Below are 27,288 nucleotides of genomic sequence, written 5' to 3' on the forward strand. Positions count from 1 at the left end.
ACTGCGTCGACGCCCACGACCCACCTCACCCAGCCCGGCCGAAATCCCGGGTTGGGGCGCGTGGAGCACGAGAGGGCGGGGCGGGCCTCTGGGGCTCACCACACCTCCTTCGCCCTCCACCCCTCATTTGGGCGGGCGGGGCCAAAGGTTCGAGTTTCGGGCTCCCGGAGCTTGGTTAAGCGTTAACCGCGGGCTCAGAGCCAAGACGCGGGGCTGCTGCGGGCACCAGGTTACGCCCGGCACGCAGGGGCGGGTCCCCAAGCCGAGGCGGTACGCAGACCGTGAGGGGAGGGGTCTGGGGACCAACCGGTGGGGGCGAGTGGGGGAGGGGGCTGGGCCCGGGCGGCGGGGGTTGGGGGGGTGGGCGCGGGGGCGGGGCCCGCTGAGCGGCCGGGGGCGGGAGCCGCGCTCACCTGGCGCTCCGGGCCCGCCCTAACCTGGATTTCCGGGGGGCGGGGCGGGGGCGGGGCTTGGCCGGGGCGGGGCGGGGCGCCCGCAGACGTCAGGGACCCGCCGCGCGAGGCCCGGCCGCCGCTCTGCCCGTGGGCTCGCCGGGCTGCCGCGAGCGTGCGGGCCGCGCCGGGCATGTCCTAGGCGGCGGCCCCGCCCAGCGCTCGGCCGGCCGGGCGGGAGGGCCGGGGCCGAGCCGGGGCCGAGTCGGGACCGAGCCGCAGGTAAGACGCGCCGCTCTGCGCCCGCGGCGGCCGGGCCTCCCTGCTCCCGCACCTGCGCGCCGACGGGGCCGCGCGGCAGCGGGCAGGGGGCGGGGGAGCGGAGCCCGGTGGGCCGGACAAAGGCGCGGGGGTGGGGGCTGCCGGCGCACCTGGCCAGGTCGGTCCCCGCCGCCGCGGAGGCGGCCCAGGTCTGCGTCAGGCCGGGAGGGACCGCCGGGCGCGCGTCTACGCGGCCTGGAGAGGGGGGCGCTGGCCCGGGCGCCGGGGTCCCCGCCCAGGCACCGGTTGGGCCCTGGCCGCCCCCGGCGAGCGCTGATTCAGGAGAAGGCGTCGCTCCCTCCTTCTCCGGGCCCGGCGCTCCCGCCCGGCCTCCTCCGGGCCTGGTCTCCCCTCCCGCGGTCCCTCCCTCCGTCTTCCTCCACCTCCCTCTCTCCTCATTTCCCTTCGCCGCCGCCGCCTCTCCGCTGTCCCGGCCTCCGTTCAGTCTGCGCTTTCCAGCCGCCCGCCGCCGCTCTCTACCCCTCCCGGCCCCTGCCCCTGCCCCTGGGCGACTCCACCTCCTCCCCTCCCCTCCAGGCGGGTGGCCCTTATGGGGGGACAAGTTTGGGGTGTTTAGTATTCTCCCTCCTAGCAACGATGGCTAGCCTAGCCCTGAACCGGCCGCAGGCTGTTAGGGAGCGTCCACGACTCCAGGCCTGGGCCTTTTCGAGATGGGCTGGCAGCGGCAGGGGCGGCCTGCCCGCCACAGCCGCATAACCCGGCTCTGGGGGGTTGGCCTCCCTTTGCCATAAGCAGAGGCTGTGGCCTCCTCTGGGCGGGGTCCCCTTCCCAACTGCCCATCACGACCTGGTGGCAGGTGATGGCAGAGTGTGGGAGCTGGGCTGGGCTGGGGGCTGGGTGGGGACTCTCCTAGAGAGAGCACTGTCATCTCCGGCTGTGCTGATGAGGCCTCCGGAGGCTGCAGGGGCTTGGAAGTCCCCGCCCCTTCGGCTTTCAGAGCTTGCCCCGCTGGCTGGACCCTGAGGAAGGGCAGGGGTCCCAGGATGAGGGGCTCTAGCCGGCTGGGGCTGTCTTCTGGGTGGATTTTTCGACATCTTCCCACTTGCTTGCCCGAGGTGACATGAGGGTTTGCCCTGGGTTACGTGGTCACTTGGGCCTTCACCGATGGGTGGGGCCTGGTGTTGAGACCTGGCTCTTAGGAGCCTCAGGCTGAGGCTCTGGGTGTGGGCTTTGCAGGGACAGGGCCTGGGGATACTCCCTACGTCCTGTGCTCCCGCCAGGTGCCAGCACCATCTTCTCTCTCCCTGGTTATTGTCTCACGTCTTAACTAGTCTCCTGCTTGACCTGCCATCTGTTCTGCACACTGTGGGTCAGATCCTGGACCCAGGACCTCCAGGGCTGGCCTCACGGGTGTGTGACACACGCTCTTGCATGGGCCCCGCACTCAGACCCTGCGCTGGGTTTAGCACTCTGCTCTCGCTGTTTTGAAATCCTTCATAATTTTGGAACAGGCCTACTGCATTTGCAGTCTGCACTTAGGGATGCAGCATGTCCTGGGCCCTCCAGGGCCTCCCCCCTCGCTCCCGGACAAGCCACAGCACTCCTGGGAGCACGCGGCCCAGCGTCTCGGCCCTGCCTGTTCCCTCTGCCTGGAGCACGGCCCCCACATGTTCACATGCCTGCTTCCGCCCGCTCCCAGTGAGCCTTCCCTGACCACCCTCCTTAGATGGACCCCTCGCGGCTGTGCTGCTGTCCCCACCCCTATTTCTCTGTGTCACTCGCACCTTCTCACAAGCTGTTTCCCTTCTTGCTGACCCCCTTCCTGGCTGGAGGGAAGCCCCGTGATGCGGGGACAGTGTGTGTCTCTCAGAGCCCAGGACACCACCTGGCGCATGGCAGTGCTCGGGACACGTTTTACCCGGTGTGTCTGTGTGTGTGTGCGCGTGCGCGTGTGTGAGCTTCCACGGGAGAGTGGCCAGGGCACTTGTAGGCGGTGCTCCGGGTGTGTGTGGAAGCTGTGTGCACGTGTGTGGGGTGCAGGTGTGTCTGCACATTCTGGTACCTGTGCCCCTGTGACATGGCTCTGGGCACCCGGCATCTGTGTGAGAGCACGTGCACACTGGCTGCGTGGGGCCTCAGGCTGCCCCAGGGCCTGGTCTCGGGTGACATTGGCCCTTGTCGTCACTCAGGCTGCCCCCACTGTGCCCCTCAAGGCACCATGATACTCCCCTGTCCATCCTGACCATATCAGCCCCCAAAGCAGCACCTCCCTCCTGGACACTGCTGCCCTGACCACCCGGTACTGTCCTGGCCTGGGGGCGTCTGCAGGGCGGCCACGGTGGCCGCCAAGGGATGTTCAACCCCCTCTCAGTGGCAGGCGTATTGATGGCTCAGGGCTCTTGTCTCCAGCCATCTCCTCCCAGCCCCCTGCCTGGGCCCACCCCAGAGTGTCCAGCAGGGGGAGGCAGAGCCTCCGGTTCAGACTCTGTCCTGGGTGTGGACCTAGCCTTGTGGGGACCCTGAAGGGCCACACTGAGTCCCACCTGGGAGCAGCTCGTGCAGGTCACAGGGACACGTGTGGGTCCACACGCAGTGTGGCTAGCGCCCCATGCACCCAGTCTCTGGCACCCAGAGAGAGAGAAGAGGCTATGTGTGGACCTAGAGTGTAAGGGAGGACCGGGCGACCTTAGCCTGGGAGGGGTCCACAGGGGACAGGCACGCTCGGTGAGGGGCTGGCCCGGAGCCCAGCGTTTCTGGAAGCGGCCACTGCGGTGGTGCCGTGGAGGTGCTTGAACCTCACCGGGGCAGGATCTGTGCTGGCCTTTGGGGTGTCCGGGGGCCCGGGCCCGGGCAGGGGAGCCCTGCTCTGACGACGCCTCCCCCCCAGGGCCGGACAGGCCTCGCTGGTGCCAAGATGAGCGTCACCTCCTGGTTCCTGGTGAGCAGCTGCGGCACTCGCCACCGGCTCCCCCGAGAGCTCATCTTCGTGGGGCGCGACGAGTGTGAGCTCGTGCTGCAGGTGAGTGAGGGCGCCTGGGCCGGGGCGGGGCGCTGGGCAGGAGGGCGCCACCCCACTTGCTGCGGGACCCCTGGGGGGGAGGCCCGGCGTTTCCACCTGGGCTCGGGGGCCTCGGGTGGCTGTGTGCACTCGTGGGTGAGGGTCCCTGCCTCTGCGTATTGGACCGTTTCTGATGGGAAGGTGCTATCGGATTCTGAAGGTGTCGGGGCCCACCTTGGGAGGGTGCCTGAAAGCAGATCTGTCCACATCCTTGTTGTCCGGGGGCCCCCATAGGGCCGTGAATCAGGGGGCCACAGGGTCAGCTCTGACCATCAGAGCTGTCCAGTGGAAGGCTAGTGCCCTGGGGTGGGGGGTGGGGGCCTTTCTCAGGCTCGAGAGGCTGGCAGGGCACTAAGAGCCAGGACACCAGGCACTCGGCAATCGGGAATTTCTCCGTCCCTGAGTTTGAGTTGAGCCAACCTTGGCTTCCATGGGGTGCACGTGTCCGGCTCCTAGGAATGAGGAGGGGAGGGGGCGGGGGACTTGACCCTGTAGGGTCCACAGAGTTTACCCATCCTCATGGGGTGATTGAGTCGGGTTCCCTGCAGCCCTGACCCCTCCCCAGCGTGGCACCTGGGTCCCTGTCCCCAAGCCCTCCAAGCTCCACACTCCCACTATGGGACTCTCAGGAGGTGTCCTAGGTGGGCTGCACTGCCCGGTCCAACCATGTGGCCCACTTGGGTGCAGGGTGAGACCCCCTCCCCTGTTCCATGTGCAGCCCTGGCTGCTGCTGCCCACTCACTCCCTGGGATGCATGGGGCTTGGGCTGTAGCCGGGGGTCCCAACCATGTGCATGTCCACTCGGGCAGCAAATGCAAGGCCTGTCCATGTCCAGACACCCTGACTTCTCCCCAAACGTCCTCTAATTTGCCTGACTCCAGACCCAGGAGGACCTGCCCTTGCTTGTTCGGTCTTTTCAGTATCTTTGATCTAGAGCAGTCTCTCTCTTTTTCTCTTTGCTTCTTGCCTTTGGAAGTTGGTGGGTCCGTGCAGGGCTGGGTGAATGTTTTCTGTAAAGGGCTGGGTATACATTTGAGGCCTTGCACAGCCACTCAGCTTTGCTATTGTTGCAAAGACAAACAGGCGCCAGTCAAACTTTGTGCATGTTGATATGTCAATTTCATATCATTTTCACCTGTCGTGAAAGAGTCATGTAAGTGTAAAGTGTAAGTGTAAAGACTGTTCTCAGGCCACGTAAAGCAAGCAGAGGCCGTAGGTCGCCCCCCCGGCCTCCTGGGGTGGCCGATGCGGAGGTCTTGATGTGGCCGGTGGCTCCCTGATGGTGTCACGTGACATGACCTCTGTTGTCTGTCCATTGGCGAGAGATCCGCAGGGGTCACCACATTTGGCCCTGATCCCTGGCAGGGAGTTGTGTGTTCCCTGCTGTGACTGTGTGGCTTGTCGATGGCCCTGCCCCTCCACCGGGGTGGCTGGGAGGGCCTCTCGTAGGAGGTGGCACTTGATGGGAGCCTGTGAGTGCTGGGGGCCCAGCACGCTTGCGCCTCCCGCCTCCCGCCCACCGGCTCTGTGCCCTGCACCAGGCCCTCACTCTGCCTGCTTCTCTTCCCAGGGGTTGGGGGAGAGGCTGCCGGGACAGGGGGTCGGCAGGGTGCTCAGCGTGAGTTTGGGGTCCAATTCCTAGTTTCTGGGCCGATCAGTGTGGAGCCCTGAGCAGGGTGGAGGGAGGGGGGATCCTCAGCCCTCCACGCTGGGCTGGCCCTGGCCTGGGTGCACCTGCGTTTCTGCCCCAGGCTGTCCTGGGCAGCGTGGCCGTGTCTCCATCACACGGGGAAACTGAGGCTCAGGGAGGTCACGTAGCTGTAGAGTAGGTATGGGAATGCCGCCCCCTCCCAACGCCTCCCCCCTCCAGCCCACCTGCCCCTTGCTCAGGACGCCCATCCTCTTGCTGTGCTGTCCTGCCAGCCCCCTTCACCCTGTACTCTTCTGTGGAGCCCCTGCTAGGGAGTTCCTCCTGCACACCACGGCCTCAGTCCCCACGCCACCGCCCAGATGGCCACTGCACACGCCGTCCCCCACGACAGCTTCTCCCTAGGATGGCAGCTCCAGGCTCCCGGGCCTCTTGGCTCCTGCCTGGCGGCCCCTGCGGCTTTCCCCCTTGGCCTGGGCTCTGGGTGTACGAGACCCCTCCCTGGAGGTCCTGTCCACACCCACAGCCTCGGTTTCCACCTCTGCTCACGTGATGCAAATGGTGTCTGTCACCGTGCTGTCCCCAGTCTCCTGCGTCATCAGCTCCTGGGCATCTCGGAGGCAGCCCGAGCCTGGTGCTGCTGAACAAACCCCTTCTCCTCCGACCCCGCCGGGTGTCCAGGGGCAAACCCCGACCTTCCCTCTCCCCCCCTCGTGCCTCAGGCACCCCCGAGTACTGCTCCCACCCCCACCCGGGTGCAGGCACAGGTACCCCCGGCCGCTAGGCCACCTCGGGGCCGCAGCCTCTCCCCACCTGCTTGGCTTTCCGGGATCCTCCACGCCCGCCCCATCCTCACCCTCTCCAGGCCACGTGCTCCCGGAGCACCCGGGCCTGCCCTCTGTGTGTCCTCGGGTCCATTCCCACATTTGTCACTCGATGGTTACTGACCCCACGCTGGAGCCTGGGGTCTCCACTCCAGGGCTGGGCCGCCCACAAACACATAAGCCGGAGCCAGGTGACCCCCCCAGGAGACAAACCCAAAGGCGGCACTGGGTTTGGGACAGGGGGCTAGGGGGCCGACTGGACACGGCGATGTTGTACTGAGAGCTGAGGAGTGGGAGCATGGGGGACGGTGCTGGCAGAGGGGGCTGGCGGAGGCGGGTGGGGGGGCCCTCTGTCCGGCGGGGAGGGGGAGGCAGCGTGGCGGGTGGAGACGAGGCTGGGGAACAGGGGCCGTCCAGGAGGCTGTACCACAACCCAGGCAGGAGTGCCCACGTGTGGACCTCGGAGGGGTGGGGGCAGGGGCGCTGTGTCCCAGCAGCAGAGTCGCCAGCCTGGCCTCGTGCCGCCACGGTCTCCAGCCGGGCCACCCACTCGCCACGGGTCCTGGCCCCCAGGGCGAGCCTGGCACAAGCTGGGCCAGTGAGGACGTGAGCGGGGACACGGGCCCAGGTCTGCCTGGTGCCCGAGCCCAGGCTGCCTGCTGTGGCTCCTGCTCCTCTGTCCCTGGGCTCTGGTGCAGGGCTCTGGTGCAGGGCGTGCATGTGTGCACACGTGTGTGGATGTTGTACATGTCTCTGTGTGTGTGTGTGTGAGAGAGAGCCTGTGCGTGTTTGTGGCAAGGTGTCTTCTCTGCCTTCGCCTGGTTTGCCACGTGGGAGGGGTGACAGCTGGGATTCATCTGCACGCATCCTTACCCGGAAACCACGGCCCGAGAGACCCAGCTCGGGATCCCCCTGCACACACACAGGCCATGGGCGCTGTGGCCCCGCTGGGGTGGCGCTGGGTGTGAGCTGGCAGGAGGGTGTGCCCAGAGCCTGGGGTTTGGGCCGCTGCCAGATCCTGGGCGGGGCTTTCACCCATGGAGGGCGTCAGACCCAAATTTTGGAAGCACATCTTTATTCTATTTTAAAGTGACTACAAACAATTAGGTCCTTTTCCAAAACTCCGTGTATTTGGAGCCTCTTAAGGCTATTTTACGCGTCTGTGCCCCATTCGCTTCACTTGCCATGTGGCCTGCTTTGTGTCCTTTTAAGTCTTGAGTCCTACCTGGGCCGAGGGGCCACCTCCCCCTCTGGCGTGGGCTTCCAGCCTGTGGGCACCTGGGCTTGGGGCGGGGATGGGGTCTGCCTCGGGCCGGGAGGGAGGGAGGTCTCTGGATGCGGGACCCTCCCTGCCTGTGCCCAGGGGTCCTGGCGCTCCCCGCAGTCTGGGGAGGGGGTGGGGCAGCCCAGGCTCTGGGTACAAGCGTCGGGGAGCCCGGGGCCGAGCGGGGGTGGGGCAGGGTGGGGCGTCTTGCTGGGAAAGGGAAGGTGGGCACCGGGAGAGCGTGGCCCAGGAGAGGGCGTGGCACCTGCAGAGGCAAAGCGTCTGGCCAGCAGGCAGGCGGGGGCAGAGCAGCGAGAGGGAGGTCTAGGGAGGGCTGCGGGGATGCAGGCGGGGGGCAGATTGAGGGGTGCTGACCGGGAAGGCCAGCGGGGTCGCTGCCTGGGGCTGAGGGGGTGTGGCCGGAGCAGCCGGGTGGGCGCTTGGTTGGCGGCCTTCCTCGGGGAGGCTGAAGGGCCAGGTGGGCAGGGAGGAGGAATTGGGTTTGGCTAGGCTGGGCTTGAGTTGGGGGCCTGAAGCTTGGAGGGGGGGGGAGGTGTTCAGGCCGGAAAGGTCAGCCCAGAAGCCCCTCTAGGGGGCTACACCTCAGCAAAGGTAGTGGCCAAGCCTGAGGCACAGAGTGCCCTCCTGCTGTCGTCCACCACGTCTGCCTCAGGCCGAGCAGAGCCCCCGTCCTGCCACATCCCGGTGTGCAGCCACCAGCAGCCCCTCTCAGGCCCGCGGTCCCCGGGAGCCTGATACCCGGCCATGTGGAGGGCAGAGTCCGGCCCCAGTGGCATCCAGGTGTTGGGCAGGGCTGAGGTGGGCAGGTGGCTGGGCACGGAGGGGGCGCAGGAGGAGGGGAGCCCCCAGCCCCTCAGTGAGCCCCAGGCCTCCCAGCTGCCAGGCTGGACTCTAAGGAATGCCTGACCCACGGGGCCACCCAGCGGGGCAGCTCCCTGGCCTGAGGTGGGGCGAGCCCAAGCACGCAGGCCCCTGGGACAGCTGCTGGTCCTTGTCTAGGCCGCCCGGGGACTGGGTCCTGGGGAAGCTCTGCCAGCACCTGCAGCCGGGAGACCGAGGCCCAGAGAAGGGCGTGCGGGGCCCCCCAGAGTGCCCTGCCCCCACCCCTGCCTGGGCCAGGCCAGTGGGAGGGGCTGCCTCGGAGACCAGTGGGGGAGTCCAGTGGAGGAGGTGGTGCCCACGTCCGGGGCACAGGCTGCGGCCAGGGTGGCCCAGAGCTGTCTAGCTGTGGGTGCCGACTTTGAGGAATTCGGGACGGGGGAAGAGATGAGGCCGGGGGCGCGGGGCAGGGGGTCTCAAGGTCAGACTCTCCTCGCCAGAGACCCGTTGCTTTGGGAGGCAGGTGAGTTGGCACTGGAGCCTCGCCAGGATCAGCCCTGGGAGCTTCCCGGGGAGGGAGGCCCGTGCTTCCCCTGGCCCACGGGGATGGTGCTCGGGCAGGCGGCTCCGGGCTGGCTTCTGTGTCCAGGAGGCCCCGGCTGGCCCCGCAGACTCTGCACCCCCCTTGAAACCTCCCCTGCACCCCTGCTCCCTTCTGGAGGACCCAGGGTCCGTGGCAGCCTGAGGTGTGGGCTACAGCAGCATCATTGTGCATTAAGCCAGCCACCTCAGGCCTCTGAGCCCAGGAGAGGCTGGAGCCTCACAGCCCTGCCTGCTGCAGTCTCCTTGCCAGGTCCTGCCCTGGCACCTCGGCCAAGCGGCGTGACCTTGGGTGGGGGCGGGGCTGGGCCAGAGCCCACGTCCACCCCACCCCACCCTGCTGTGCGCTCCTGTGTCTGGGTGAGGGAGGCCCAGCCCTGGGAGCTCCAGTCCTCGGGGGAGGGTGTTGGGCCCCCTCGCCGAAACTGGCCATTTCTGGATGGTGCCGGAGGGGCTGGGTAGGTGGAGAGAATCAGAGAGAAAGTGGCTCCGTGGAGGTGGCCGCTGGCTGGGGGAAGGGGTCTGGGCACTCACCTGTGAGAACTGAGAAGCCTGGAGGGTGGTGATGCAGGGACTCAGGTGCTGGGGCACCCTCCCAAGGGCCGGGCCGTCCTGTCCCAGGCGGTGGGGAGTGAGTGTGTGGGTCTCGTCATTCCCGTGACATACTCTGGAAGTGGGGGTCCTGGGTGTCTCGTGGGAGCCCTGCCGGGCAGGTACTGTCATCTGCCCAGGGCTGGGCCCCAGCACCCCACGGTTGGCTGGTCCTGCCGGTGTTTCCTGGGGCTGCCCCAGGCCTGGGCTCCTCAGGTGGTGGGGGAGGGATGCAGCTGCCACCCAGACACACGGGACCTCCAGCAGTGAGGTGTGGGCAGCGGGCTGGGCGGTGGTGATGCGCTGTGTCAAGACCGCCGGCCCCCTGGCTGGGCAAGGCAGCTCGTGCTGGCGGTGCCTGATCCAGCAGAATGTGACCCTGTGGCCCTGTCCCTGCCTCTGTGTCCCTGGAGTGGAGGGGCTGTGTCCCTCCAGCTTGACTGTGTGAGGGAGCTGGGTGGCAGTCCTTGGGGAGGGGTCCTGGGTCGGCTGGTGGCCAGGGCAGAGCTGGAAGTGCGCGGGGCGGAGCTACCTGCATGTGTTCACGTGCTTGCGGCATCTGGGTGGCGGGGTGTGCTCAGGATGTGTGAGCCCTGTGCACGCCAGCAGAAGGCAGTGGGGTCTGAGGCACGTCATGCGTGTGCGCGCGTGTCCGTCACTCCGAGAGGTGTGCGCTGTGGGCCAGGCTGGGCGGGGGAGGGCTCCCCTGAGCATCCATAGCCCTTTGATCCTGCCGCCCCCGGCCAGCCTGCCCTGCCCTTGGGAGCGAACAGCGTGTCCCAGATCTTCCGAGCATTCTCAGGCCCTCCCACGCTGACCCGGAAGCAGTGGCTGGGATGGCAGGGGGCACTGGCCTCCTGGTGCCGTGGAGGGCTGATCACAACGGGAGGGGCCCGGGTGGCAGGCTGGGGCAGGAGGAACCCCGCGGCCTGCTCCGTGGCCAGGACGGCTGGCTGGGTCAGGCCTGGGTGGGCTTTCTGGGGCACACACGCTTGAGGTGTGGAGGCGTGGGTGGGACCTCGTGGGCTGCGTGGCCAGGGGCCTGGTGGTGGTATTGTGGTCGGGTGGGGGAGGGTTGGAGAGTGGGGAGCGGGGCCTCCTGCGGGGTGCCTCCACCTCCTGGGCCGCCTGGCCCGGACGGCCGCCTGAGGGTTTCTGTGTCTCCCCAGTCCCGCAGTGTGGACAAGCAACATGCTGTCATCAACTACGACCACGACAGGGACGAACACTGGGTCAAGGACCTGGGCAGCCTCAATGGGGTGAGTGCAGGGCCTTTGTGCTGGCCCCGCCCCTCTTCCCAGCCAGGTTCCGCCCACACCCTGGCTCCACCCCTCATCGTGGCCCCGCCCCCTGCCCCTCTCCAGGACCCGCCCCCTGTGCTGGCCCCACCCCTCCATGACCCCTCCCACCGTGCTGGCACCACCCCCTCATGGCCACACCCCTCTGCATTGGTTCCCCACTCCAGCTGGGCCCCCCATGGCCACATCCCCTCCATGACTCTCCCCCTGTGATGACCCCACCCCCATTCATGACCCCTCCCTCAGTGCTGGCACCACCCCAGCTCCATCCTCACCCTGGCTCTGCCCCCTCATCATGGCCCCACCCCTCTGCTTTGTCCCCACCTGGCTCCCACCAGGACCTCCTGCCCTGGTGGCCTCCTTGGGAGGGCTCCCACTGGGTAGGGCCTCTGGGAGGTGGGGCTGCCTGCTGGGTGAGGAGGAAAGTGGGCCTTCCGGTGGGCAGGGGAGGCATTGGGACCTCCTGCAGGCTGGGAAATGGGGCTCCTGTGATGGATAGGGCTGTGCTGGGGTATCCTGTCCTAAGGGGTATATGTGAGCTTTTTTGTGAGTTGGGGGCAACAGGGACAAGGAGGTGACCAAGAGGAAGTCCCTGGCTGCAGGAGCAGAGAGGGGTTCAGGTGGAGACAGAGCGGGAGGGACAGGGAGGGGCTCTCTCCAAGGTCCAACATCTGTCTGGGTGCCTTGTTCTTTCTGTGTTTGGTCTCCAGCCCTGCGAGGTTGTTTCAGTAAGAAAACAAACCACCAGCCTCCACCCCCGTATACCAGCTGAGGAGGGCCCTCCCCCCCTCCCTCCCAGCCTGTGAAGTCTGGCCCCCTGCATCCTGAGTTGGGGGTCCCACAGCAGCCTCAGGCTGGCCCTGCCTCTGCCATGTGAGCACTCCAGCAAGTGCTGGGTGCCACCCCCCAGTCCCCCTCAGAGTGCCCCCTGCCGAGGGTCTCAGGCTCTGCTGGGATCTGCCCCCTGAGCCCCTCCTCCCTCGGCACCCCATCGGATGAAGCATCCCTGCCTGAATGGGCCGCACAGTCTGACCGGCCTTGCCCCGGGGCCACCCTGTGGGTGTGCCTCGGCGCTCCCGAGGGCTTTGCGGGCTGGGGCCGGCACGAGGCTCTGTGTGGATGAGAGAAGGGGCTGTCTCACAGGGGTGTCCACGGGCTCTGTGCTTGAGGGGCTGTGTCAGGGTCCCTGGGTGCTGGGTGGGGTCTGGTGCCTCGGCCCCCTCGGCCGGTCCTCCTGCGGCCATCTGTCCTGTGCTCCTGTTGGGCTGTGAGGCTGGTGCGCCCCTGCTGGGAGGACGGCGGCACAGGAGGGCCTGGTGATCCGCTTCTGGGGACTCCAGAGTCGTCGGCCCGCCTGCCCCGGCTCACCTCTGCCACCTGCCTACTCCGCAGACATTCGTGAACGACGTGCGCATCCCGGACCAGAAATACGTCACACTGAAGCTCAACGATGTCATCCGATTTGGCTACGATATCCTTCCGGGGGCACTCACCCCTCCTGGCCTCTCCCTCTGTCCCCAGGGCCTCAGTCGCCCTGTTATGCTGGAAATGGGTGGGGGCCTCAGGGGGTTAGAGGCAGGAGGGTGAAGCCCGGGCCAGGCTCCGGCCTGAACTCCAGCCCCTGCCACCTGCCCCCCAGCCAAGGCCCCAGCCACGGACACCTTCTGCCTGCCCTCTGGGCTGAGCTCACACAGGGCCCGGGGAACGGGAGAACTTTCCCGGGACCTGGAGTCCTGGTGTTTCTGGGGGCCACCCAGGCATGGCTTTCTGTGCTCAGGGCGTGGGTGAGTGGGGGCCGTGCCTCCGCCCTGGGCAGCCGGGGACCGGTACATGTGGCAGGAATGCATCCTTTCCTCCGTGTCCGCATTCACCTGGGCACACCCGCTGGCGGGTGTGGACCCAGCGGCTGGCTGAGGCCCTCCCCACCCCTGAAGCCTCAGGAGGCCCAGGGCTGAGGGGTGGTCTGGGATGGGAGCTGGAGCTGGACGCATGTGGCATGGCCTCTGGCGCCCCGCTGGGCTCCTGGGCTGAAAGCGGGGTGGAGAGCATCCCCGCGGACCTAGGGCACGTGTGTGCGGTGACCTGGAGCAGCCTCTGTCCTGTCCCCTGACCGGGGACAGCACGGCCTGCAGGCTGTCCCTGCGGTGTGGCCGCGTGGCCAGTGCACACGCGTCGGGGGGCAAGCTTGCAGGCATCTGCACCAGCCCTGCCCCCACCCCGCGTTCCCTCTTCGCCCGCCACGCCTGGGAGCAGAGGACAGGACGCCGTCCGAGGGCCCCGCCCTCTTCCTGCTCCCTGTTCTCCTTAACGCGCTGTCACATTCCAACATGTACGTGCTGGAGCGCGTGCAGCACCGCGTCCCTGAGGAGGCGCTCAGGGTCAGTGCTGGTGCTTGGCCTGGGGCCCCTGCACCCCTGTGGCCCCACAGCCCTCCACTTCCCACTGCCCATCTCCCCCAGGCCTCTGGGCCGCCCTGGCCCGATGTGGTGCCCTGAGTCAGCCTGGTTTGGCCTGCCCTGCCGGATGGCCCAGTCTGGCAGGTGGGGAAGATAGTCATGCCCCCCCCCCCTGCCCCACCCCCGCTGATGCAGTCACGGACGATGGGCGTGGCTGGAGCCCCAGAGGAGGCTGCTTTGCCCAGCGGGAGGGGGTGGTTGGGGGGAGGGGGTGGTTGGGGGGAGAGGGGGTGGTTGGGGGGGGAGGGGGTGGTTGGGGGGGGGGAGGGAGGGCCCACCCCACCCGGCATCTTGGGTACCATGGGTGGGGGTGGCCAGGAGCAGGCCGGAGGCGAGCAGGGGGGCAGCTTAGGGGACGGCCTCATGGAGGTCCTGGGCGAGGGGCACCCTCGAGCACCCTTCCTTCAGCTGGGGCTCGAAGGTCCCAGTGTCGGCTCACGGCAGGTGGAGCCTCTCCTTCCCCCTTGCTCAGTTGTGCAGGAGTCATGGAGCAGACTCAGGGGACCCTGCCCAGAGCCTCACCCAGGAGCCCCATGGCGGGGGGTTGGGGGGAAGGCTTAGTCCCATTTTCCAAAGTAACCGTGGGCAGCACAGGGAGCGTGGGTGGCCTGCCTGGAGTCACATGGCCAGTGAGGGGCAGGGCCGGTGTGAGCCCGGCGCCGATGACCGCCGAGCTCAGCCAGCTGGGGCCCGGCGTGCACGCACGCACATGTGCGTGCACACACGCGCACACACGCGCGCACGGACAGGCTGCTGCTCCCCGCCTCCCACTGCTACTGAGGGCTATCCCAGCCCTCGCTCTGGAGGGGCCTGTGGGTGGCAGTCTCCCCTCCGACGGCTGCTGTCCACTCCCTCCTGGAAGCTTGTGGACCTGAGGATGCCCCCAGCCTTGGGTGCAGAACCCCAGCTTCGAGCCTCGTGACACGGGCAGGTCTTGGACTGTCTGCTCCGCGGGGGTTGTGAGGGAGACCTCATGCCACTGTGGGGCCGAGGAGAGGCCAGGCAGGTGTCCTGGGCGGGGGCGTCCTCCCGAGGCAGCCCCCGCCCCTCACCCCGGCCGCTGCCCACAGCACGAGAAGTACACCAGCCAGCTGCAGGTGAGCGTCACGAGCCCGGCACCCAAGAGGGGCGAGGCTGTGCCCGAGCAGGCGCCTTACTGCGAGGCCGCGAGCCCCAGACCAGAGAGGGGGGACCGGAGGCCGGGGCCAGGTAGGATGGTGTGCAGGGGGGTGCGGGAGGGGCAGGGGGGTGCACACAGGCCTTGATCCACCTCATCCAGGAGCTGACCTTTCACCCCCGCACCCCGACATACACACATTCCCCTCCCCGCACAGCCCCCCAGCATGTGTGCCTGCATTCCTGCACCCCTGTAGCCACACTCACCGTGCACTCCCGCATCCCTGCCCCATGTGGTTCAGTCAGACTGCAGTGGCTCTCAGCCCTCAGGTCACCTATTAGTGGCCGGAACCATTTACAGGCCCTGGGGCAGAGGCCAGCCCTGGGTGGGGCTCGCTGCTGTCCTCCCGCCCCTCTGTCGGGCAGGCCCTAGGGGCGGAGGGCCCACGCCGGGCTCAAGGGATTGCCTGCCCCAGGACCGGAATGCTCTGGACAGTGCAACCCCAGGGACGAGCCTCCCCTGGAACAGCCACCCCATGGGGAGGTTGTCACTGCCGTTGTCACCCGCCAGGGTTGCAGAAATGGGGCTCAGGGTGGCTGGCCAAGGTTCTGGGCAGCTGCAGATCCGAGCTGGGAGGTGGTGCCGGGGCCCCCTGCAGACCCCAGCATCTTCCCCAGTTCCGGGTCTCCGCCTCTGTCTGTGTTGGGGCCACAGGGACCCAGGGTCAAACTCTCCCTCTGCAGAGGCGGCGGCCTACCGCACACCCCTGTACGGGCAGCCCTCCTGGTGGGGTGAGGACGATGGTAGCAGCCCGCCCGAGGAACGGCGCCAGGACGAGCCAGACACGGGTAAGTCCTGGAAGGCAGCCTGCTCTGGAGGTGCCCTCTCGGCGGGGCCGTGGGCGGGAGAGACGGAGCTGATGGTCCTCGCAGAGGGGGGTGGGGTGAGGGTGCCACCCGTGAGCACGTGCCTGGCCTGAGCACGTGTTCCCCCACAGAGCGGCCCAAGGAGCTGGCTCAGCAGGACAGTGACCTCGTGGGGACGCCGGCCGCCTTCCGGGCCCCCGCGGAGCTGCAGGGCTACCCGTTCCGCCGGGAGCCCAGCTACTTCGAGATCCCCACCAAGGAGGCCCCCCCGCCGCGGGCCCCAGAGGTGCCGGCGCACGAGGCGCCCACCAGGGATGCGGAGGCGGGCGGGGGCGGGGTGGCCCCCGTGGTGCAGAGCCACGCCTGCTTCACCATCGAGTTTGACGACTGCAGCCCCGGCAAGGTGAAGATCAAGGACCACGTCACCAAGTTCTCCCTGCGCCAGCGCCGGCCCCCTGGCAAGGAGCCCACACCCATCGAGGTGGTCTCTGCGGAGACCAAGGTGGCCGACTGGCTGGTGCAGAACGACCCCAGCCTGCTGCACCGGGCCGGCCCCGCTGACGACCGGCACAGCACCAAGAGCGACCTGCCGGTGCACGCACGCACCCTGAAGGGTGAGTGCGCGGCTGCCTGCCCTCGCCTCAGCGGCCTCGTCCCCCTGGTCCGTTTACATTGCCCGAGAGCCGCCTGCCCCGTCGGGGGCCGTCCAGTGTGGTCCTGTTCCTCCTCTGGGCCATGTGTGCTGGGTTCACGGCCGGGCAGTGTGTCCCCGACCACGCGACAGCGGTGGTTGTGTGTCGACCCCCGGACGTTTCCTTTCCCTCGGCCTCATGAGTTGGGCTCCCGCCCCCTCCAGGCCACAAGCACGAGGACGGCACGCAGAGCGACTCGGAGGACCCCGTGGCCAAGGCGGCCGGGGCAGCTGGGGTCCCCTCGGAGGCTGGCGGGGAGCAGGTGCGGCTACAGAGGCAGCTCAAGCGGGACCCCCAGGAGCTGCTGCACAGCCAGCAGGCCTTCGTCATCGAGTTCTTCGATGAGGACACGCCGCGCAAGAAGCGCTCTCAGTCCTTCACGCACACGCCACCCGGGGACCCCAGGCCCGACAGGCGCCGCGGCCCTGGGCCAGCCGACAGGGACCGCCCAGCCGCCCCTGCCCCATCCTCGGCCCGGGGGGCGGGCAGCAGCTCGGGGCCGCAGCGGGCCGGCTCGCTCAAGCGGGAGAAGACGGAGGAGCGGCTGGGCAGCCCCTCGCCCGCCGCCCGGGCCCCTGCTCGCCCTTTCGGCAGCGTGGGGCGCCGCTCCCGCCTGGCCCAGGACTTCATGGCCCAGTGCCTGCGGGATGGCTCCCCGGCTGCCCGGTCAGGCCCCGAGAAGACCCCCCCGACGCTGCCCACCCCCCCGCTACCCCGCGGGGCCAGCCCTGTGGCCCCCTCGCCCCCACCGCCACCCCCTGCTGACCCCCAAGTGACGAAGGCACGCAAACAGGAGGAGGACGACAGCCTCAGTGACGCAGGGACCTACACCATCGAGACGGAGGCGCAGGACCAGGAGGTGGAGGAGGCCCGCAAGATGATTGACCAGGTACCCGTGTTGGCGCAGGAGGCCTGGGAGTCCGGCCTCGGGCATGGGCTCTGACCTGCTGCCCGGCTGTCCCTCCTGGCAGGTCTTTGGGGTACGGGAGTCCCCTGAACTCTCCAGAGCGTCCTCGGCCACCTTCCGTCCAGTTATCAGAGGAGACAGAGACGAGTCTGGTGACGGAGTGGCCCAGCGGATGGCCTTGCTGCAGGAGTTTGTCTCCCGGCCAGTGGGCGGGACCCCCCAGGTGGAGCTCCAGGTGTGTGGGACTGAGCCCAGACACCTCCCTGGGGAGGGACTGGGCAGGGAGAGGACAGCATCTGGGCCAGGGCCCCGGTCACTGTGTCCTGCATGCACTCGGAGGCTCTGGTCATGCCCGAGCTGTGAGCTCCGGGCCCTGGTGCTCACCTGTGCAGAGGGGTCAAGGGTACCCGGGTATATGTGCCCATGGGCGGGGCTTGGCTGAGTCTGGGGGGTGGGGACCGCTGATCTCCAAGCCACCGAGCCGGGCTGAGATGTGGGTAGTTATGTCAGGGTCCTACAAGCCAGTTGAGGCCACGGGGGCCCTCTGGCCGCTTCTCTTGGGGGGCAGGTGGCAGGCACGGGGATGGTGTGGGGGCCAGGTGTTGGGGTGGGCTGCCTCGCCCCCTCCTGCCCCCAGCACCTCCCCGTGGGGCTCCTGTCTCTCCCTGCCACGGACACGCTCCTGCCCTCCTCTCCGTAGGGCCTCCCAGTACCGGGCTCCCCCGGGGGTCAGAAGTGGGTGTCCCGCTGGGCCAGTCTGGCCGACAGCTACTCGGACCCAGGCTTGTCAGGTAAGTGGCTCCAGTGCCGCAGCAGGGAGGGGGTAGCCTGAGGCCACCAACTAGGCAGATGCGCGCGCATGTCACCGTGCCCGGGGGAGGGCCAGCTCCTCGTGTGGGCCCGCGGGCAGCGCTCCCTCTAACCAGCCCCCGTGTGTTCCAGACGACGGCCCCGGGCGCAGAGCCAGAGAGCTGGAGGGGGCCTTGCCTGTGCGCCAGCGACGACTGCTCCCACAGCTGCCCAGCGACAGGGCGGACAGCCCCGCCGGCCCCGAGGCCACCAGGAGGAGCGGGCCGGGGCCGCCGGAGCTGGGCGGCGAGCAGGCCGGCCTCCTCTTGGGACAGGAAGACCTGGAGCCCGACAGCCTCAGTGATGCCAGTGGGTCGGACGGAGGGCGGGGCCCTGAGCCAGGCGGGGGCCTGCAGGAAGAAAGACGCGGGAGCCCCCAGGAGGGACTGGCGTGGACGAGGGGCCGGCGCTCACCGAGGGCCCCTGGGGAGCCGGCCCCCACCTCTTTCTTCGTTGGGGACCAGAACGGGGAGGCGGTCTTCCCCAGGAAAGCGACTGTGGCTCCAGGGCAGGTGGAGGGCCCAGGGCGGGCAGCCCAGCGCAGCCCCCTGACACGGGACAGCGTGTACGTCAGCACCAGCGGGAGGATGGTCATCCAGCTGCGGACAGGGCGGTCCCCGGAGCCTGAGGGCCCCGCCCCGGCCCCCCCCCAAGGAGGCCCCGGCTTTCGTCCGGCAGGAGAGCTTCACCAAGGAGCCGGCCAGCGGCCCCGCAGCTCCTGGCCAGCTGCCGTACATCAGCAGCCACCCCCTCCTGCAGGACCTGGCCGCGGCCCGGGCCTCACGCATGGACCTGTGCACTCAGGACACCCACCTGATTCTGAAGGAGACGGAGACGGCGCTGGCCGCCCTGGAGGCCAGACTGCTCTCCAAGTCCGTGGAGGAGCCAGAGGGTGAGCTGGGCGGCGCCCCTGGGCCGCCAGAGGACTCCCTGTCCGGGGACTCCGACGTGGACACGGCCAGCACCGTCAGTCTGCTCAGCGGTAAGAACGGGTCCAGCCCGCAGCCCACGGGGCTGCAGAAGGAGAAGCTGCCATCCCCGCCGGCAGCGCAGGACCTGGGGGGTGTCGGCCTGAGCAGCGCCCGCGAGCGCCTCTCAGAGAAGCAGCGTCGCCCGCTGGGCCCAGCGGACGGGGGCCGCGGAGAGCCGGCAAGGCACCTGGCCGCACGGCGTGGCCACGGGCCCCGAGGGTCCCTGGACTGGCCCGATGAGGAACGAGGCTCCAGCCTTGCCCACCTGCCCGGTGTGGACACGGTCACTTCTGACCACGAGACCTCCGGGGCCACGGGGGCAGGGCGGCGGGGGCCTCGCTGGAAACCCACGGCCCCACCGCCGTCCCCTGCCGCCCGGGAGGAACGGAGCCGCGGCTCAGCCGGCGCCCAGAAGGTGCAGCAGGCGCTGACCCGCTCCAACAGCCTGTCCGCCCCACGGCCCACGCGGGCCTCCCGGCTGAGGCGGGCCCGGCTGGGGGACGCCTCGGACACGGAGGCCGCGGACGGCGAACGGGGGCCCGCGGCCAGCCCCGAGCCGGCGGGGCAGCCGGCTGCCGAGCAGGCCAAGAAGCTGTCGCGCCTGGACATCCTGGCGATGCCCCGGAAGCGGGCCGGCTCCTTCACGGGGCGCAGCGACTCGGAGGTGGCCCCCACCCGCGCCGGCTTCTCCGGCCGCAGCGTGGAGTTGTACTGCGCCGGTCGCAAGCCCGCCGTGGCCGAGGCTCGGGCCACCGCCAGGAAGGCCACCAACACCACCGCGGTCCCCCGCCAGCCCTTCAGCAGGGCCCGCCCGGGCAGCGCCCGATACTCCTCACCCAGTGAGTGCTGGGAGCGGGAGGGCGGCCCCGGGTCCGGTCGGCACGGGCAGTGTGTCTGCAGATTCCTGTGTGTGGGCCTCGCACCAGCTACGGGGCCCCCGGTCCTGGCCCTGGAGGAGCCCCTTTTCCCATCGGCGGGTGTTTCTCTCCCCACCACACACACACACACACACACGTGCACCCAGGTGTGCACGGGTGGCGGGCCTCCTGCAGCCCCCAGGCGGTCCTGGTGTGAACGCAGAAAACCCCGACCATCTCCAGCCTGGAGGGACTGCCTCTGACTCGCAAGCAGGCCTGGGTGACTGCAGGCGGAGGGCTGGGCCTGCTCCTTCCTGGAGTAGCAGACCCCACGTGTGCAGCAGGGAGGGACGGCTGCCGTGGCACCGGAGCCAGCTCCTGCCGGGGTGCATGTGGGCGTCCCTGCAGCCAGGCTCGCCCTGCGGGGGGACTGACCCATCCTCTGAATGAATTGGTTTAAGGTGTCAGCACTGCTGGTCCAGCCCCGTGCTGCTGCTTCCACACCTCCCCCAACCCCTCCCGCACCCACGGCCTTGGAGTTTGGGCCCCTCCCTGCCCGCCAGGTCTGCAGGGGGCCAAGGTGGCATCTGCCCCATGGCCGAGGGGTGAGGGCCACACCTGCTTGGTGGGAACCCGCTGCCCCACCCTTCCTTGTACTGTGCACGATTGCGGCCGCCACAGGGGCTCAGCGCAGGGGTGGGCGAGGAGTCGGGGCTGAGGCCGGGCAGGTACAGGGAGGGGCTGCGGTGGCTGAGCTGGGTTCTGACCACGGGCTGTGTGCGGCCACATGTACGGTCCAGCCCAGGGCCATGGCTGATCCACGTGGAGGGGTTTACCTCCACCCGGGGTGTCTGCAGGCACCAATTCCCAGTTCCCTAACCCTAACCAAGGGTGCTGGTTCCCGCCTGATGGGCAGAGACCCCTCCCCCAGAACGTGGCCCCTGCCACTGCCAACCAGCCACGACCCTGGGCTGCTCCACAAGGGCCCATGGACACGCCAGGCTGCCCGTCTGTGCACGTGCTTCTGGGCTGGCGGTGGCCTTGCAGTCCCCAGAGCCCAGCAGCTGCTGGTGCTTCAGCCAAAGGGCGTCTGGGTGCGGGGGTGCCAGCCGCAACACAGCTCGCCCTGCAGCACCGGACCCTTGCCTGGAGGGGCCCAGGGCTGCTGCAGGTGCTGAGGGCTGCTCTGTTCTGTTCTTGCTTCTGGAACCAATTCACTCACCCGAGACGTGCGTCGCCGGCAGCAGGGCTCGGATTGCACGTCCACATCCGAGGAGGAGTATGGCTCCCACCACAGCTCCCCCAAACACGCACGCCCCCATGCCTCAACAGCCACGCAGACCCCACGGGCTGGCAGCTCTGGCCGGGCCCGACCCCGGGCCCCTGGCCTCCGGGACACAGATGACGAGGAAGAAGAGCCCGACCCTTATGGTTTCATCGTGCAGACAGCCGAGATTGCCGAGATTGCCAGGTGAGTGGTGCCAGTTGACAGCACAAGCTGTTGATCCACAGGGCGCTTCTCCTTGGGACTGGGCTGGGGGTTTAGTTCCTAAAAGGGCTTGGGAAATGCTTGTCAGGGGGATGGATAGATGGGTGGATGGGTGGATGGATGGATGGATGATGGGTGGATAGATAGATGCTGGACGGTTGAGTGGATGGGTAGTTGGATGGGCAGTGGGTGGTTGGGTGGATGGATGATGGACAGTTGGGTGGATGGATGATGGATGGTTGAGTGCGTGATGAATGGATGGATGGGCAGTTGGATGGGCAGTGAGTGGTTGGATGGATGGATGATGGATGGTTGGGTGGATGGATGATGGACAGTTGGGTGGATGGATGATGGATGGTTGAGTGCGTGATGAATGGGTGGATGGGCAGTTGGATGGGCAGTGGGTGGTTGGATGGATGGATGATGGATGGTTGGGTGGATGGATGATGGACAGTTGGGTGGATGGATGATGGATGGTTGAGTGCGTGATGAATGGGTGGATGGGTGGGCAGTTGCGTGGGTAGTGGGTGGTTGGATGGATGGATGCAGATCTGCCCAGAAGGGTGGGGGAACCTCTGGTACAGGAAGGTCTTCACCAAGATTTTTATTAAAGATGAGTTCCTTCATGCAGTCATTTAGTGGAAGGTTCGCCTCCAGGTCAGGCACTGCAAAGGATGGTGCAGAGGTGGCAGGGAAGGAGAGTGTCTTTCGCTGAGCAGTGGTCGATGCTGTGATGGCTTGGCCCTGCAGGGCTTGTGGAGAGGGCAGGAGGTGAACGGCTGGGGCTGGTGAGTGGTGAGTTTTGGTGCCAAGGATGCTGAGCTTGAGCCGGTGAGGCACCTGGAGGGAGGTGAGCGGGGGCAGGTGGCTCCTAGGACAGTGGCCCACGTCGGGGATGGAGGTGTGGGCGTCATCAACATGAAGACGGTGACCGAGGCTGTGGGCCGTGTGAGGACGTGGAGAGCATGAAGAGAAGAGGGCTGGGGACAGAGCTCTCGGGACACCTGGGGGGTGGATGGAGGGAAGTTGCCTGTGCAGAGTGATGCTTGCGAGGGGGCCGAGGGGTCGGCCAAGGAGACAGGGTGTGGGGTTCTGGAGGGGGGCGCCGCACCTGGGTGAGGGGAAGGGGGTGGAGGTGGAAGGAGAGAGGACGGGGAAGTGGGGGCCCCCGGGGGCTTCCCGAGTGGGCGAGCTTGAACACACCAGCGAGCAGGGTGCGGAGGACAGAGGGAGCGGAGGGCGGGGCTGGCTGGGGGCAGGCACGGGGGGGCAGGGGCACGGGTCACCAGCAGTTCGAAGGGGGTCCTTCTGTGTTTTTTGATGTCGGAAGGGTGGGAGCAAGTCGGGGACCCCTATCTTGAGGGGGCCTGGGGCAGCCCTTGGTAGGAGGCAGAGGCCAGCCAGGGGAATTTCTCCAGCTGTGCCCAGCACCTGTCGGGAGGGGCTGTAGTTGCCGCCGAGAGTGGACGGGCACGAGGGCCGGCTGGGGGGCGCCCTGAGCAGAGCTGGGACAGCTGCGTGCGGAGACCTGGTCCTTGGTCCTTGGTGGGTCCTGGGGTCCCGTCCCTGGAGTGACTGCAGGCGTTGGAGGGCCGAGGGAGCCAGAGGCCGGAGCCCGTCCCCCCGCCCCGAGCCTGGCCAAGGGCTGGAGTAGTGCAGAGCGCACCGGCTGTGGGGCTGAGGTGCTCCGAGGGCGGGCAACGGAGGCTTTTGGCTCCAGCCCTGGGGCTTCACGGGCAGTCGGGGACAGGGAGCTGGTCCCCAGCTGGCCTGTGTCCTTTCCTGGGTGGCCCGGGAGCCTCTCAGGGAAGCGTGTGTTACCGTCGTCAGGGCGGAGAGGGCGGAGGGGACGGAGGTCTAGGCTGTCTCTGGGGCTGCAGGCTTAGCCTCCCTGCCCTGTGGAGAGTCCCTGGCCTCCGGGCCTGCCTGGCTCTGACCCTTGGCAGTGACTCTGCCTTCGTCTCCCTGCCTGTGGAGCGGGGCTCATGTGGCCCTGGTGGCCAGAGGAGCAGTGGGTGTGGCCAGGAGCCTGTGGGTGTCTCTGCCCACCCTTCCTCCCAGGGCCCCGCCCCAGCCCCCCCCCCCACCTTCAGGGGGTCGGGCGCTGAGGCGCCCATTGGGAGTCCCTCTGGCACTGCTGGTGGCTGTTTGGGTGTAGTTTGGGCCCGGCTGGAGGCTGTGTACCCCTGGCCCTGCCCCTGACCCAGTGGCTGCCTCCTGGGAGGGACTCCCACCCCACCTGGGCGGGGCGGGGGGGGGGTTCTGCCTGTGGGGGGATGACGTGGTGTCCCGTCTGGCTCCTGTCCCCACACTTCCCTGCACTGAGGCCGGGCCCAGGAGGACCCCGCAGGACCTGCCTTCTCTCCTGCCGCTGCAGGCTGAGCCAGACACTGGTGAAGGACGTGGCCACCCTGGCCCGCGAGATCCACGATGTGGCCGGGGACGGCGACTCGCCGGGCTGCCCGGGGCCTGCCCACAGCCCCTCTCGCGCCAGTGAGCCCGGCACCCCCGCCTCCACCATCTCCGCCCGCGAGGAGGTGAGCCTGCCCTCGGCAGCCCCTTGCACGCCCAGGTGGGGGGCCGTGGCTGTGAGCCCTCCCCGGGGCCGCACCCCGTGCCCAGCACCGCCCCCACCAGCCACCCTGAGAGCGCGGGCCCGGCACCTGCTCCACGAGGGCGGGGCGCCCAGGGACCCCGAGCGGCCAGGCGGCGTCTGCTCTGTCCACCGCCTGGCGGGCGCCCCGTCCCACGGGCCACGCCCCTGCTCCCCCACCTCTGCAGCTGGTGCAGCGCATCCCCGAGGCCAGCCTCAACTTCCAGAAGGTGCCGCCCGGCTCCCTGCGCTCTCAGGACCTGGACCAGAACATGAATGACCGCTGCGAGGACCCCCTGGCCGGCAAGATGCGGCCTCGGAACCGTGAGGAGGCAGGCGCCCCTCCCCTCGGAGAGCTCGCTCCAGGCTCTGGGCCGCGTCAGGGCGTGGAGGGCACAGGGCTTCCTGGGGCATCCAGGCGCCGGGCTGATGCCAGGTCCTCGCAGGTGATCTTCGATAACCTGATGCTGAACCCCGTGTCCCAGCTGTCCCAGGCCATCCGCGAGAACACAGAGCACCTCGCTGAGAAGATGAAGTGAGTCGGCCGCGTGCCCGCTGGCCAGTGAGAGCCCCTGGGGGACGGGACGGGAGCCACCGCTGCTTAGCAGACACCCAGCCCGAGGCCCTGACACGGGTACAGACGTGCCTGTGCGCCAGGACTGTGCCACGTGTGCACGCGCACACACACACACACGCGCGCGGTTTGGCAACCAGACCCTGGGCCTGGGAGGGCCAGAGCCCCCAGGATGACCCGCTCCTCCCTCCCTGACCCCTCCTTCCTCCCAGCCCTCCCCACATTAGGCCCGGAGACAGGACACTGGTACCGGCCTGCCCAGGTCCTGCTCCAGGCCTCAGTTTGCCCTTGTGCCCAGGAGGGGGTGGCATGGACCTCCCCGTGGCTGGCAGGCTGGCTTGGGAGGGCGCCGTGCCTGGGTCTCTTGGTGACTGTCCTCTGCCTGTTCCCACCCCCGCCTCTCGGGGCACAGGATCCTCTTTCAGAACACAGGGCGAGCCTGGGAGGACCTGGAGGCCAGGATCAACGCGGAGAACGAGGTGCCCATCCTGAAGACGTCCAACAAGGTGAGGGGCCCCTCTGCCCCGGCGGCAGGGAGACTCGGGGGAGCTGCCCGAGCCCGGGACCCCGACTCCTGCCCCCGGAACCCCAGGGAGAGGCGAGCGCTGGGTGGTCCCGCTCCATCGGCCTCCTCCCCGTCTGCCTCCAGGAAATCAGCTCCATCCTGAAGGAACTGAGGCGAGTGCAGAAGCAGCTGGAAGGTGGGTGTGGCCAAGACCCGGGGGGGCTGCACTGGTGCCTCTGGCCGTGCGGGGGCGTGGGGTGCAGGTGGTGGGAGGGCTGGCGGGGGCCTTGGTGGAGCCTGGCTCACACCCACAGCTAACCAGCCGGGAGGCCCCCGGGTGGGCACGGGAGGCAAGGCAGGACCCTCCGGCCGGCCTGACTCTCCCCACCCCCCCAGTCATCAACGCCATTGTGGACCCCAGTGGGAACCTGGACCTGCTGACCGGAAACCGGGGTTCTGCGGGCTCGGCCCAGCTCGGGAGAGGCCGGCCGGCCTCCCAGAGTCCGTCCTCCCCCACCTCGGCCCTGCCAGCGAGGAGCTTCCCGCAGCGGGCAAACTGCGGGACCCCCGCCCTCCCGGACCCCTCCTTCCTTCCCTCCTTCCTCCCCGACACAGAGCGGTTCCTGATCTAGGTGTGGGGGCCGGGCGGCCTCCCCACACCGTGGGCCTGGACGGTTCACCACAAAGACTCCCACGTGTGCCATAACCCCGTGGGTGCCCAGGTCCCCTCCTCAGCTCCCAGCGCCGCCCCCCGCCCCGCTGGCCTCCTGGCCCAGCTCCCGCTGTGGCCGATGCCACGGGCCAGTGTCCGGGCGTGTGCCCAGCCTCCTCTCCATCGCTGTTATTTTGTCGTTAGCTTTCAAGGAAGGAGTAGTTTATGCCATGCAGCAGCCTCCCCGGCCTGGAGGGTCCCGCTCTGCCTCGTGGTCTGGGGGACACGTGCGTACCCGCCCTGCCCCTCTGTGCTGGCTGGGACCAGGTGGGGGGAGCAGACTGGGCGATGCGGTCTTTCAGTGCCAAACACAGAGCAGGGCGGTGGGGGGACGCCTCGTGACGCCCCGGGACTTGAAGCGGCAGAGTGCGGGCTGGGCAGGGCGATGGCAGCTCCCAGCCGCCCCAGAGTCCGGTGGCCCGGGGCGGGGACGCAGCCCGTGGAAACATTTGTGGCAGGAACCCCACCACTTTGAGCCTTTGGTGCCAACACAACTGCCAAACTCACTGAGCACGTGGGCCAGGCGCTGTGCACACAGGCACACGCACACGCCAGGCACGCCTGCGCTCACACGAGCCCAGACTCAGCCCCCGACACGAGCCCGGCACCTGGCTTCCGATGGTTCTGGGCCAGATGGAGGGGAGCGATTAACCAAAGCGGCCAAAAACTGGGCTTCAGAAGCTCCCTGGACAACGTGCCCTCCCCCTGCTCCCCTCCCCGCTGTCCTGCGGACTCTGTGGGCATTAATTGGGTGCCTCACGGGCCTCTGTGCTCCAGGTCCTGTGGGGGGGGGGGTAGGGACAGCCCCCCAGGAACAGTTTTTTTTTCTCAGGATTCTTTCAGCTGGGAACGTGCCAGGCGAGTAGAGCCCAGCCCCCTCCTGGGGGCTGATGTTTCCGCAGCCTCGAAGCCAAAGAGCCCACTGGCTGCGGCAGGTGGGGCTGGGGTGCCCCACACCCTGCCTGGCACCTGCGCTGATGTTGATTGCGGGACAGGGCCGACTGCGAGGGGCGGGGTCACCGAGGCTGGACCAGAGGCCAGCGGGCGTGGTGGGTGACGCGTGTGTCCATGTTTACATTTAGCTGACGTGGGGCCCCGTGCCCGGGCCCTGCGCCCCCTCCCCGATGTGTACGTGTGTGAGTGGCAGTGGGGTCCGCGGCCGGCCCCATCCGCGAGCCTGCTGTGTGCACACGGAGGAGGTGCTAGTCCTGGTGCCCCGCCCCGCATGCTCCGCACAGCTGCCCACAGCCTGTCCCCCGGAAACGAGCAGTGGCCATCCGTCCACCACACTTCCATCCGCACCCCCCGCGGTGATCGCCGTACAGTTTTTTTATTCACAAATTCATGCTCCTACCCCCTCCAGCCTTCGCCTTGGGATTGGTAACTTATTTGTCTGGCTTCTTGGAGGCACCTCTGTGCATTTTGTCCTCAGGTGGTCTTATGGATGTCTTTCAGAAAATGGTTATTTTATATGATTTGTCATGGAATTTGTTCTAATAAATCATTCTTCTATCATGTGGCAACATGCCGGCGTTTGTCGCCTTGGCCTCATTTCTCCAGTGGTGGTGTTTGGGGTGGGGAGGGGGCTCCCTGCCACCCCCGGGCGCTCAGCCCAGGGGTCTCCTTTCCTGGGCTGGAAAATCCTATTTGACCCCCAAGACCAGGGACGGTGCGATGCAGACGTGCTGCCACCAGGGGGAGACCTAGGCAAGAAAGCAAAGCAGGGAACTTTCCGGAGGTTTGCTCCTCAAAGAGAGGAAAGTTATTTTATTCAAGCCGTTCAGTGACACGGCGTCCAAGAGCACCCTGTAAAGTAGGCCATCCCGTGCAGACGTAGCACAGTAGGGGCGCAGGCCCTGTGTGCTGGGGCCCAGCTGCTCCCAATTCCTTCTCCCTTTTTATG

General features: G+C 68.0%; 1 protein-coding gene across 1 annotated transcript; it reads left to right on the plus strand.

Annotated features, from left to right (window-relative positions):
- The first annotated feature begins 247 nt into the window (after positions 1-247).
- CEP170B (centrosomal protein 170B) lies at positions 248-26,901 on the plus strand. Its single transcript, XM_061181373.1, is given in 20 exon segments — positions 248-270; positions 3,562-3,693; positions 10,669-10,758; positions 12,190-12,268; positions 13,117-13,175; positions 14,324-14,462; positions 15,114-15,218; positions 15,368-15,850; positions 16,093-16,817; positions 16,900-17,070; positions 17,536-17,626; positions 17,778-18,319; positions 18,321-19,494; positions 20,740-20,983; positions 23,379-23,538; positions 23,783-23,926; positions 24,041-24,129; positions 24,581-24,674; positions 24,818-24,869; positions 25,070-26,901. Coding segments are annotated over 19 exon segments (4,782 nt in total). The 5' UTR covers positions 248-270; positions 3,562-3,588; the 3' UTR covers positions 25,306-26,901.
- The last annotated feature ends 387 nt before the right edge of the window (positions 26,902-27,288 follow it).

This window comes from Eubalaena glacialis, chromosome 2 (genome assembly GCF_028564815.1).
Source record: "Eubalaena glacialis isolate mEubGla1 chromosome 2, mEubGla1.1.hap2.+ XY, whole genome shotgun sequence".
NCBI classification, from domain to species: Eukaryota; Metazoa; Chordata; class Mammalia; order Artiodactyla; family Balaenidae; genus Eubalaena; species Eubalaena glacialis.